The following is a 13,326-nucleotide window of genomic DNA, read 5'->3' as shown; positions in this document are numbered from 1 at the left end:
CAAGCAAGTAAAAGATCTGTACAATAAGAACTTCAAGACTCTGAAGAAAGAAATTGAGGAAGACTCAGAAGATGGAAAGATCTCCCATGCTCATGGATTGGCAGGATTAATTTAGTAAAAATGGCCATTTTACCAAAAGCGATCTACAGATTCAATGCAATCCCCATCAAAATACCAATCCATTTCTTCCAAGAGTTAGACAGAAAAATTTGCAAATTCATCTGGAATAACAAAAAAACCCAGGATAGCTAAAACTATCCTCAACAATAAAAGACTTCAGGGGGAATCACTATCGCTGAACTCAAGCAGTATTACAGAGAAATAGTGATAAAAAACTGCATGGTATTGGTACGGAGACAGACAGATAGACCAATGGAACAGAATTGAAGACCCAGAAATGATCCCACACACCTATGGTCACTTGATTTTTGACAAAGGAGCCAAAACCATCAAATGGTAAAACGATAGCATTTTCAGCAAATGGTGCTGGTTCAACTGGAGGTCAACATGTAGAAGAATGCAGATCGATCCATGCTTTTCACCCTGTACAAAGCCTGAGTCCAAGTGGATGAAGGACATCCACATCAAACCAGATACACTCAAACTAATAGAAGAAAAACTAGGGCAGCATCTCAAACACATGGGCACTGGAAAAAAAATTCCTGAACAAAACACCAATGGCTTATGCTCTAAGATAAAGAATCGACAAATGGGATCTCATGAAACTGTAAAGCTTCTGTAAGGCAAAGGACACTGTGGTTAGAACAAAACAGCAACCTACAGATTGCGTAAAAATCTTTAGCAATCCTACAAGAGATAGAGGTCTTATATCCAAAATATACAAAGAACTCAAGAAGTTAGAACGCAGGGAGAAAAATACCCTTATTAAAAAATGGGGTTCAGAGCTAAACAAGAATTCACAGCTGAGGAATGCTGAATGGCTGAGAAAAACGTAAAGATATGTTCAACATCTTTAGTCATAAGGAAAATGCAAATCAAAACAACACTGAGATTTCCCCTCACACCAGTGAGAATGGCTAAGCACAAAAACTCAGGTGACAGCAAATCCTGGCGAGGATGTGCAGAAAGAGGAACACTCCCCCATTGTTGGTAGGATTGCAGACCGGTACAACCATTCTGGAAACCAGTCTGGAGGTTCCTCAGAAAATTGGACATTGAACTACCTGAGGACCCAGCTATGCCTCTCCTGGGCATATACCCAAAAGATGCCCCAACATATAACAAAGAAACATGCTCCACTATGTTCATAGCAGCCTTATTTATAATAGTCAGAAGCTGGAAAGAACCCAGATGCCCTTCAGCAGAGGAATGGATACAGAAAATGTGGTACATCTACACAATGGAATATTACTCAGCTATCAAAAACAACGAGTTTATGAAATTCGTAGGCAAATGGTTGGAACTGGAAAATATCATCCTGAGTGAGGTAACCCAATCACAGAAAAACACACATGGTATGTATTCATTGATAAGTGGCTATTAGCCCAAATGCTTGAATTACCCTAGATGCCTAGAACACATAAAACTCAAGACGGATGATCAAAATGTGAATGCTTCACTCCTTCTTTAAAAGAGGAACAAGAATACCCTTGGCAGGGAATAGAGAGGCAAAGATTAAAACAGACACAGAAGGAACACCCATTCAGAGCCTGCCCCAAATGTGGCCCATACATATAGAGCCAACCAATTAGACAAGATGGATGAAGCAAAGAAGTGCAGGCAGACAGCAGCTGGATGTAGATCTCTCCTGAGAGACCCAGCCAGAATACAGCAAATACAGAGGCGAATGCTAGCAGCAAACCACTGAACTGAAAACAGGACCCGCATTGAAGGAAACAGAGAAAGAACTGGAAGAGCTTGAAGGGGCTCGAGACCCCATATGAACAACAATGCCAAGTAACTAGAGCTTCCAGGGACTAAGCCACTACCTAAAGACTATACATGTACTGACACTGGACTCTGACCTCCTAGGTAGCAATGAATATCCTACTAAGATCACCAGTGGAAGGGGAAGCCCTGGGTCCTGCTAAAACTGAACCCCCCAGTGAACGTGATTGTTGGGGGGAGGGCTGCAATGTGGGGAGGATGGGGAGGAGAACACCCATAAAGAAGGGGAAGGGGAGGGGTTGGGGGATGTTGGCCTAGAAACCGGGAAAGGGAATAACACTCGAAATGTAAATAAGAAATACTCAAGTTAATAAAAAAAAAAAGAACAACAATGCAAACCAACACGAGTTTCCAGGGACTAAACCACTCCCAAAGACTACATGGACTGACCTATGGCTCCAGCTGCATATGTAGCAGAGCTTGGCCTTTTTGGCCACCAGTGGAAAGAGAATCCCTTGATCTTGCCAAGGTTGGACCCCCAGTGTAAGGGGATATCTAGAGGGAGGAAAAGGGGGGGGGGCTGGATATGGAAGGGAGCACACTGATAGAAGAAGGGGAGGGTAGGGGATAGGTGGCTTATGGACTGGAAACCAGGAAAGGGAATAACATTTGAAATGTACATAAAGGAATATCAAAAAAATGTTTAAAAAAAAGAGAAAGAAATGTGTGGGTTGAATAGACAAAGAAGACATTAAAGTAGTGGCTTTTTGGGGAGCGTTCTGGGTAGAAGGGTTTTCAGTGGGGTGAGTGGTGATGTGACAAAGGATAATGGAGGAGAGAACAATGGGAATTCATTATATGTATGTGTGAGATGGTCAAAGAATAAATACATCAAAAATGGAAAGAAAATAAAAAAATAAAAGTATCACTATATAATCCAAACCCGGAAATTCAAATAAGCTACTATTTTTCCTTTTTTTAAAATTTTTTATTATATATTTCTTTACTTTTCTTTTTTTGAATTTTTTATTATATATTTCTTTACTTACATTTCAAATGTTAGTCCCTTTCCGGGTTTACTGTCCATAAGCCCCCATTCCCTCCTCTACCTCTCCCCCATATGGGTATTCCCCTGCACAAGGGCTTTCCCTTCCACTGGGCCCCAACAAGGCTATCCTCTGCTACATATACAGTTGGAGCCCTGGGTCAGTCCATGTGTAGTCTTTTGGTAGTGGTTTAGTTCACGTAACCTCTAGCTGGTTGGCATTGTTGTTTTTATGGGGTTGCAAACTCCTTCAACTGTTTTAATACTTCCTCTAATCCCCCCACCAAGGGGGTCCTATTCTCAGTTCGGTGGTCTGCAGCTAGCATTGACCTCTGTATTGGACATGCTCTGGATATGTCTCTCAGGAGAGAACTATATACAGTCCCTTTCAGCATGCATTTTTTAGCTTCATCAATCTTATCTAGTTTCGGTGGCTGTATATATAAGGGCCACATGTGTGTCAGACTCTGATTGGCCATTCCTTGAGTCACTGCTCTAAACTATAATTCCATATCCTCTCCTATGAATATTTTTCCCCTTTTAAGAAGGAGTGTGAATATCTGCACTTTGATCATCCTTCTTCTTGAACTTTCTGTGGTCTGTAGATTGCATCATGGGTAATTCGGGCCTTTTGGCTAATATCCACTTATCAATGAGTGCATACCAAGTGTGTTTTCCTGTGTATTGAGTATTTTCAAAAGCTTTCTCAGCATCTGTGGATATCATGTCAGCTTTCCTTTAAGTTTCTTTACTAGTGGATTATGTTGATGGATTTCCATCTACTAAATCATCATTGCATCCCTGGGATGACTTCTACATGATCATGGTGAATGATCAGTTTGATGTATTCTTGGATTCAGTTTGTGAAAATTTTATTGAGTATTTTTGTATCGATATATGAGGGAAATTGGTCTGAAGTTCTCTTTCTTTGTATGGTTTTGATTATTTCTTGCCTTGTACTCTTCTTGGATGTATTTGCTTCTTTTTATTCTAGAGCTTTTAGGTATGTTGTCCAGCTGCTGATGTATGCTCTCTCCTGTTTCTTTTTGCAGGCACTCAGAGCTATGTGTTTTCCTCTTAGAACAGCTTTCACTGTTTCCCATAAGTTTGGGTATGTTGTGTCTTCATTTTCATTACATTCTAAAAAAACTTTAATTTCTTTATTTCTTCCTTGACCATGTTGTCATTGAGAAGAGCAATATTCAGCTTCCACGTGTATGTGGGCTTTCTCATGTTTTTGTTGTTATTAAAGACCAGCCTCAGTCCATGGTGACCTGATAGAATGCATGGGATTATGTCAATATCCTTGTATCTATTAAGGCCTGTTTTGTGACCAAATATATAGTCAATTTCAGAGAAGGTATGATGAAGTATTGAGAAGAATGTATATTCTTTTGTTTTAGGATGAAATGTTCTATAGATCCATTTGGTTCCAAGTTTCTGTTATTTTCACTGTGTCTACATTTATTTTCTGTTTCCATGATCTGTCCATTGATGAAAGTGGTATGTTGAAGTCTCCTACTATTATCGTGTGCAGTGTAATAAATGTTTTGAGCTTTAGAAATTTCTGTTGCTAAGATTCCTGTGCTTGCCTCTCGCTATCTGGTTATCTCTTATGTTAGTTGGTCTTGCGGTCCTTGACTGGAGCTTCTCTGTCCTGTGGATCTGTGAGCCTTTGAGCCTGTGATCTTTGGAGTGAGAGAGTTCCTGAAAGACCAGCTGTCTGTGGGCATGTTTTGGGTCAGAGAGCTATGGGGCAACCCCTGCTCTGGGCTTAGATGGAGACTGGAAGGGTCCTGTCCTAGGCTGTGCTACATCTCCTGTGCCCATGTGCTCCCAGTATATGTTTCCTTAGATAGTCAGTGGGGAGAAAGTGTGATATCTCCTGTGGGCTGTGGGTTTAGTAGGGAGAGTGCTCCTTGCAGACCAGCTCTCTGTGTACAGTTTTATTGTCCATAATGCTGTGGGGAAAAACCCAGCTCTGGCACAGATGGAGACTAGAAGGGTCCATTCCCAGACTGCACTGTGGCTCCTCAGCACTGTGCATTCTGTTGGATCTCTCCTTGGATAGACAATGCGGAAGGTAGTAGAGTCTCACCTGTCGGCTAAGGATTTAGAAGGGATAGTGCTACTGATGGACCAGTTGTCTGAGGGCAAGTTTGTGTGTGAGGGCTGTGAAACTGTCCTGGCTCTTAGCTGCCTGATTGTATTCTAATTAGAGGCAGAAAGGAAGTAGATCTGCAGGTTGTGGAAGGTGAGGAAAAATAGGGTTGAGAAGAAGGAGGAGAAACCATAATTATGATATAGTAGGTGAGAAAAAATAATTTTCAATTAACAGAAAAAAAAGCAGATTAAATTATAATTCTTTGTTAAACCAATATTCATTGTTAGATTAATTTTAATCACAAAATATTATTCATGATAATAAAGACTTTTCATTGTCATGAAAATAAATTGTGATTACCTTTCATTAGCACATTTTGATAATTGGATACATTTTTATTTGTAAATTTGCATTCCTTGATAAAGAATTATACTTAATATTGAGATAGATTTTTTTTAAGATGCTGGTAATTATACTCGAGTAATGGGAGCTTTAGGCTACAGAATGTTTCCTTTCATCTCCTTTTTCATTCACACCTGCAGCACCAATAATATAAATACTGACTTTGGGACTTAGCAAACCTGGGACCCAGGAACCTCATTGAAACCCTCATTCTCTTTGATTAGTTATTCAGACTCCTGGACTCCATGAATTCCTGTGACTTTGCTGTAGATCATAGAATAAAAAACAATCTCACAGATTCAAGTAGACCTGAAAAATGGGGGAAGCAAACAGAGGTCTCATTTGGATTTTAATTTATAAACTTACCAGAAATCCATTTCTCTTGAAAATTCTGATGTAGTCTCTAAGAGAATAGTTTACATTTGACTCAGGGATCTCCCTGAAGGGTTTCACCCTTCTATTCATGAGTCCACATAAAGAGAAGACTCATGAAACTATGAACCTGTGTCTTTGGTGGATGTTTTTAATCCATTCTGATGAATACTTGGAAAGTCTTTTCTACTAGGATAGTAAAATATGGAACAGTATTAACACTCTGTGTCTAGAGGATTGAGCCTAAAGCTTACATTCATGGAACAAATCAGGGAAGAGGCACAGATAGAAGGAGAATTCAGGAATCAAATATTGCCTGTCTCCCCTTTCATACCTATTCATTGCTCATTCCCTGTTAACAACTGATGTCTCAGGAAAAAGACCTCTTAGACAACCCTATACCCTTATTTAAGAATTCAGTGAATCTGGAAGGTAAGTCCTCTGATGATTCGAGTAGGAAGGCATTTTTAGCAAGATGAGCATGGTCTGTATAACCTTGTTTTCTATTTAAACTTTTATGACTGTTGAACAGTACTAGTCTTTTCTGGTTTGTAGATATACATCCTTAACATGTTTTGATTAATGCATGTGTGTCCTTATAACATTTAAATTTCAATATAATCTTGTTCTTTTTTTCTTAAACATCATATTTTGTTTTAGTAAATTTGAGAAGCCTTATTGTTATCTTCTCATACATTAAAAATATTAAATTTGTACTTTTTAAAGTAGGAAATGTTAGGCAAAGAAGTGAAGGTGTGTTTCATTTATGGTGAAGCACTCGATCTGATTTAAAGTACACTGTAAAAGAAAACATCATTGGTAGAGGTGAAAAACACCATTGTTCAACAGAAGGTTAAGTAAGTGGACTAACAGTGTGGTGTGATTATCTAAATATTCTGCATGAATAGAAACACGTCACTAGATAATCTAAATATTTTGATTTCTTGTCAGTGGGTACATTATCTCAATCATAATAAGTTCTTGACTTTCAGGTTATGCTTCAGTGAAGTAAGTTCTCTTTTTTCTATGCTAAAATTAAATTCATCAAAATAAGGACATGAGACCATAAGATTTTAGCTGACTTACAGAGTTTTTAAAGAAAATTTAAAGAATTTTAAGAATGAAAGAATATGTATCTTCTAGTTACAAAAGGACATGAATGTTATGTACTTACTAATAAGTGGATATTAGCCAAAAAAGTACCAACTACCCATGATACAGTCCCCAGAAGTCATAAAGGTCAACAAACTAAAAGTCCCAAGTAACAACACCTCTGTACTACTTGATAGGTTGAAGAAAGCAACCATAAGGGGGAAGGGTAGGAGGGTACTGGGAGACAAAGGGAATGGGATGGCTGGAGAAGGTAACATGATCTGGTATTGGGTGGGGAATTGAAGCCCTTAGGGCCAGCAGAAAGAATGGAAACAGGCAACCTCGGGATGTTGGAGGTTGGGTGTACCCTATAGAATGTATCAGAGACCTGGGAGGTGAGAAACTCTCAGGACTCAAATTGGGAGAACTAGATGAAATGCCCTACAGTGTGGAGAGGGAACTTGTAGAGCCCACCTCCAGCAGAAAGGCAGGGCATCAAGTGAGGGATGAGGTTGCTATCTCACAGTCAAAAACCCAAACCATTAGTCTTCCTGTCTGATAGAACTGTAAGGATGGAAATGGAGAAAAACCTGAGGAAAAGAAGGGCCAATGACAGTCCCAAAGTGGGACCCATCTCAAGTGGAGGCCCCAAGACCTGATACCATTACTAAAGTATAGAACTCTGACAAAAAATTGGACCATTGTGGCTGCCCTCCGAAAGGCCAAGCAGCTGAATGAGTCAAATGTAGATATTTGCACCCAACTGAGAAATAGACACTGCTGACCCCTTTGCTTGAATTAGAGAAATCTGGAGGTATCTGAGGGGGAGGGAAATCCTGTAGGAGGAACAACAGTCTCAATTTAACCTAGAACCTCAAGATCTCTCAGACACTGGATCACCAACTAGGCAGATACAGCAGCTGATATGAGCCCCTCAACATACATACAGAAGAATACTCTGGCTTCAGTCAGGGAAGATGTACTTAACTCTAAAGAGACTGGAGGCTCCAAAGAGTTTAGAGGTCTGATGGGGTGAGGTGTCAGGGGCAGACATTCTCCTAGAGATTAGGGATGAGGGGTATGGGGATGAAGTCTGTGATATGGAATAGTTAGAGATTGTACTGGGAGGGGAATAAAATCCAAAGTGTAAAAATAATAAAATAAAATAAAAAAGAAAGATATGTTTCCGTCAGGCAATATATTCTACCCAGGGAACCCAGATACCGACCAGCAGTTGATTGCTTTTCCTACAGCCAGAATCCATTCATCTCAGTCATGCTATTCATCATAGTCAGTAGCGCAAAAAGTGAAGAACTGAGACAGCTCTAACTAAAACAACATGCTGAATCCTGGTATCATCTTTCCAGTATCTTACGGAACCACTTTTGTTCACCACCTGTGCCCTTACCTGTGACATACCTGTGACATGTGGGTACTTCATCAGAAGCAGGAGAGCATATCTCAATGTTGTGCTCATTGTCGCTGTCCCTGCACCAATGAGATCCATGATACTGCATGTCAGATTTTCATGTGAATATTCTGATTGTTCGATGTTGTTTGCCTATAAATAATTTGATGCGGAAATCTAGTAAATTACTTACCAACACAACTTATTACAGTGAATCTACAGTTGTACATTTGAATGTTTGTACAATTTGTACAGTTGAATAGTTGATATTGAAGTTTTAAAATTCAAGAGAAAGTACATAGTTCAATGGCTATTCCAACTGTATAGAAATTCACCGAGTTGAATAGATTTTGGGTATAATTTTTCACATGATATATTTATTCATTTACAAGGTTACTTTATACTAAACCTTATATAGTTTTTAAAGTTTTATGGTGATGGTAACAAAGACCCTAGAATATAGAGTAGAGGAGAAATAAACATATCCTTTCGATTATGATATATATATATATATATATGTATAAATAGATAGAGAGTTACAGGAAAACACAAATAAACAGGTAAACAAATTGAAAATGGAAATAGAAACAATAAAGAAAGCACAAAGGGAGGCAACTCTGTATTTATAATACCTAAGGAAGATACAAGGAGTCATAGATACAAGCATCACCAACAGAATACAAGAGATAGAAGAGAGAATTTCAGGGGCAGAAAGTACCATAGAAAATATCGACACAACTGTCAAAGATAATGTAAAACACAAAAAGGTCCTAGGCCAAAACATACAGGAAATCCAGGACACAATGCAAAGAGCAAACCTAAGGATAGTAGGTATAGAAGAAAGTGAAGACTCCCAACTCAAAGGGCCAGTAAATATATTCAACAAAATAATAGAGGAAAATTTTCCTAACCTAAAGAAAGATATGCCCATAAATATACAAGAAGCCTACACAACTCCAAATAGATTAGACCAGAAGAGAATTTCTTCTAATCACATAATAGTTAAAACACCAAATGCACAAAACAAAGAGAGAATATTAAAAGCAGTAAAAATTGTCAAAGTGACATATAAAGGCGGAACTACAAAAATTATACCAGACTTTTCACCAGAGACTATGAAATCCAGAAGATTCTGGACAGATATAACACAGACCCTAAGAGAACACAAATGCCAGCCCAAGTTACTGTATCCAGCAAAACTCTCAAGTAACATAAATGCAGAAATTAAGATATTCCATGACAAAACCAAATTTGTGCAATATCTTTCTACAAATCCAGGTCTACAAAGGATAATGTATGGAAAACTCCAACACAAGGAGAGAAATTACACTGTATAGAAAGCAAGTATATAATTTACTTGCAATGAAACCAAAAGAAAAATAAACAAACATAATTCCACCTCTAACAATGAAAATAACAGGAAGTGACAATCCCTATTCCTTAATATCTCTCAACATCAACGGACTCAATTCCCTAATAAAAAGACATAGACTAACAGACTGGACAAGTAAGTAGGACCCAGGATGTTGCTGCATGCAAGAAACACATCTCAGAGACAAAGACAGACACTACCTCAGAGTAAATGGCTAGAAAACACCTTTTCAATCAAATGGCCCAAAGAAACAAGCAGGAGTTTCATTCTAATATCAAATAAAATTGACTTTCAGCCAAAAGTCATTCAAGAAGATAAGAAGGAAACTTCATATTCATCAAAGAAAAAATCCACCAAGATGAACTCTCAATCCTAAATATCTATGTTCCAAATGGAAGGGCACCTACATTCATAAAAGAAACCTTACCTAAGCTCAAAGCACACATAGCACCTCACATGATAATAGTAAGTGATTTCAACACCCAACTGTCATCAATGGATAATATAAAATAGAGGAATCTCGAATGACTGAGAAGCACCTAAAGAAATGTTCAAAGTCCTTAATGGTCAGAGAAATGCAAATCAAAACAACCCTGAGATTCCACCTCACACCAGTCAGAATGGCTAAGATCAAAACCTCAGGTGACAACACATGTTGGCAAGGATGTGGAAAAAGAGGAACACTCTTCCATTGCTAGTGGAATTGCAAACTGGTACAACTCTGGAAATCAATTTGGTGTTTCCTCAAAAAATTGGAAATAGACCTAAAGACTCAGAAATACCCCACTTTGGAATATACCCCAAATATGCACCACTATGACATAGGGACACATGTTCCACTCTGTTTTAGTGGCCTTATTTGTGATAGCCAGAAACTGGCAACAATCCAGATGTCTCATGACAGAACAATGAATACAGAAAATGTGGTTCATTTACACAATGAAGTACTACTCAGCTATTAAGAATGAGGAAATCCTTAGTAAACGCAAGGCCCTGGGTTCGGTCCCCAGCTCTGAAAAAAAGAAAAAAAAAAGAATGAGGAAATCCTGAGTTTTTGCAGGCAAACCCTCAAGAGACTGGAGGCCCCAGGATGTTTAAAGGTCTGGTGGGGTGGGTGAAGTAGGGACATCCTTGTGGAAACATAGCAAGGGGGAGTGAAGGGTGGGTGGGTAGGAGATATGGGATGTGGAATTCTATGGGGTAGATTGGGAGAGGAATAAAATATGGATTATTAAAATAAATGGATAGAGGTAGATAGATAGATAGATAGATAGATAGATAGATAGATAGATAGATAGATAGATAAATCAAAAGAGGCAATGATGTCTAATGGTGTGGACTCATACCATGTGAAACAAACTCTAAATAATTGGGCTACTCAAAATAGAATACCCCAAGACTGATGGGATTGGTAACAGCTGTACTAGATGCTGGCCCTGAATTGCAGTGGTTGTCATGGTTAAGAGATGAAGCCAAAAATGTGGCACAACTCAATAGAACTAAGGAAATTAATAATGTAGTGAGGGATCAGTATATTACTGAAGGTTATTATGCTAATATACAAGAACAGGTATAATTTGAAGATGCAATCACAGAACTATGTTATTTAGAAGTTTTAAGAACTTGGAACAAATTTGAGAATCCAGATAAAAAACATTTCTAACTTTTTTACAAAATTTATATAAGGCTTAGGATAAGATTTCACTGTTTTTTGTTTTCTTTTTACAAAGATTGATCCCAGTGGCAAACATAATCATATCTAATCAGAATCAAGGTGTTGGTAGAGAACCTAAAATTCAATAATTGGAATTAAGAATGTGGAAAAGTTATTACACCACTAAAACCATAGAAAATGCCCAAGGATGAACAGAAAAAAAAAAGAATACAAATGCTATTGGTTCGAAAGTGTACTATCCTAGACACCCCAAGATCTCTCAGACACTAGCCCACCAACCAGGCAGCATACACCAGTTGATATGAGGCCCCCAACACATGTAAAGTGGAGGACTGCCAGGACCATATTCAGTCAGGAAAGATGCACCTAACGCTCAAGGATTGGAGGCCCCAGGGAGGAGCAGGATGTTGGGGTGGGGGAATGAAGACATCCTTGTGGAGTGGAGGGGAGGACATTTGGTATGTGAAACAATCTGAGGATGGACTGGGAGGGGGATAAATTCTGGAGTTTAAAAAAAATAAAGAAAATATGCAATTAACATATATGATGACATTGCTCAGCTGTTATTATTTTTCTATGTTAATGATAAAGCTGTTCCAGTTGAAAGATCAGAAGAGTTTGGAATTACAGGAAAACATGAATTCTTGCAGTTATTAATCACCAGAGTCCAATAATAAAGTCACAAGTGAATGATATTGAAATAGAAGATGTATTGCATACAGAAGCCAATGTAACTATTATTTCACACAAACCTTTGGTTTCATAATGGCCACTTCAAAAAAATATCTAGGTATTGGAAAGTCACCTCACATAAAACAAACTTGTGATACCTTACACGTGTGGGACTAGAAGGTTAAATAGGAAAGTTAAAACCTTATATGACTGACAAAGTCCTGGACTTATAGTGATGACTTTCAGTACAGCGCTGGGGAACTCATATTAATATTCTCTCGATACCAAATACAGTCCCTAAAATTAAGGGTGAAATGGAACATACTCCTTGGGAAACTACAGAAAAATAACATCCAAAACAACCATATACTTTGCAGTTTATCCAAACAGAACACAACAAGGACTGAGTTTTCAATTATATAAGAAAGTATTTTAGAAAAGATTTTCTTGGTACACAAAGTAAAAATATTCTATGTTTTGTGTAATCACTAAAAATTGTCAAAGAGCTTATAGAAACTATTTGGGGGAAATTAACAACAATATCTTAAAAGCAAGCATCTTTAGCTTATAAAAAGCACTAATTGAATTCTGTGTTTTGGAAAAGGAACATCAATTCTTTAACCACCTATAATCTATTCTGATGTAAAAATTTGGGAATGCCTAGTTATAAGTCAGAAACTGATAGAAGGCCCATATAATTCCCTTCAAAAATCAGAGTGTTATGTAATTATCATTGAATTATTAGATTTTCCTGAAACTCTGAATATAATTACTAATTCTAAATATGTCGAGTTATTTTAAATATAGAAACAGATGAATTTTAATAGATAATTCAGAATTATCCTTGTTATTTAAGCAAATGCAATAAGCAATCATAAATGGAAACTATACATCATATTAACCATCTTCTATCTCATATATACAAGCTTGCAAAATACTTTGACAAAAGAAATGAAAACGCTGATCAATTGTTAGTAGGAAATATATTGGTAACCCCAAAATATCACATTTAATCTCAAGTTAACAGTAAATGTTTAAAGAAAAACTTTTCTATCTCCTGGAAACAAACTGAGGTAATTACAATAAAATGTTCTACTGGCCCTTTGTATAACCCAACTCCACTTCCTGCTGGAATCAACTTTAAGAGTACCAAAACAAATGAAAACTGGCAGGTGGACATGTTTCATCTCGCAGAACAAGAAAATTAAAGTTTATACGCCATACAAAAAAGGACAGCAGCTGAAATACATGGGGTTATAGAAAAAACTGGAATTAAATCATCCTGTGGACTATAAGAATGTGTTAACATCAGAGAATGTTTTGTCTTAAGGACATG

At 37.8% G+C, this 13,326-nt stretch overlaps 1 protein-coding gene across 2 annotated transcripts in view; it reads right to left on the bottom strand.

Moving 5' to 3' along the window:
• Nucleotides 1-13,326, bottom strand: part of LOC120098584 (cytochrome P450 2C7-like) — a 266,275-nt gene that overhangs the window by 217,084 nt on the left and 35,865 nt on the right. The window contains exon 6 of one of the 2 annotated variants that reach the window (XM_039098189.2): nt 8,283-8,424. The exons of the other annotated variant lie outside the window; for it this stretch is intronic. Within the exon in view, the coding sequence (XP_038954117.2) occupies nt 8,283-8,424 (142 nt within the window). The remainder of the gene's footprint in view (nt 1-8,282; nt 8,425-13,326) is intronic. 2 annotated transcript variants of the gene reach the window in all.

The sequence above is a fragment of the Rattus norvegicus genome, chromosome 1, assembly GCF_036323735.1.
Source record: "Rattus norvegicus strain BN/NHsdMcwi chromosome 1, GRCr8, whole genome shotgun sequence".
NCBI lineage: Eukaryota > Metazoa > Chordata > Mammalia > Rodentia > Muridae > Rattus > Rattus norvegicus.
Note: the sequence above shows the minus strand (reverse complement) of the source record. Positions and strands in the feature narration are given on the sequence as shown.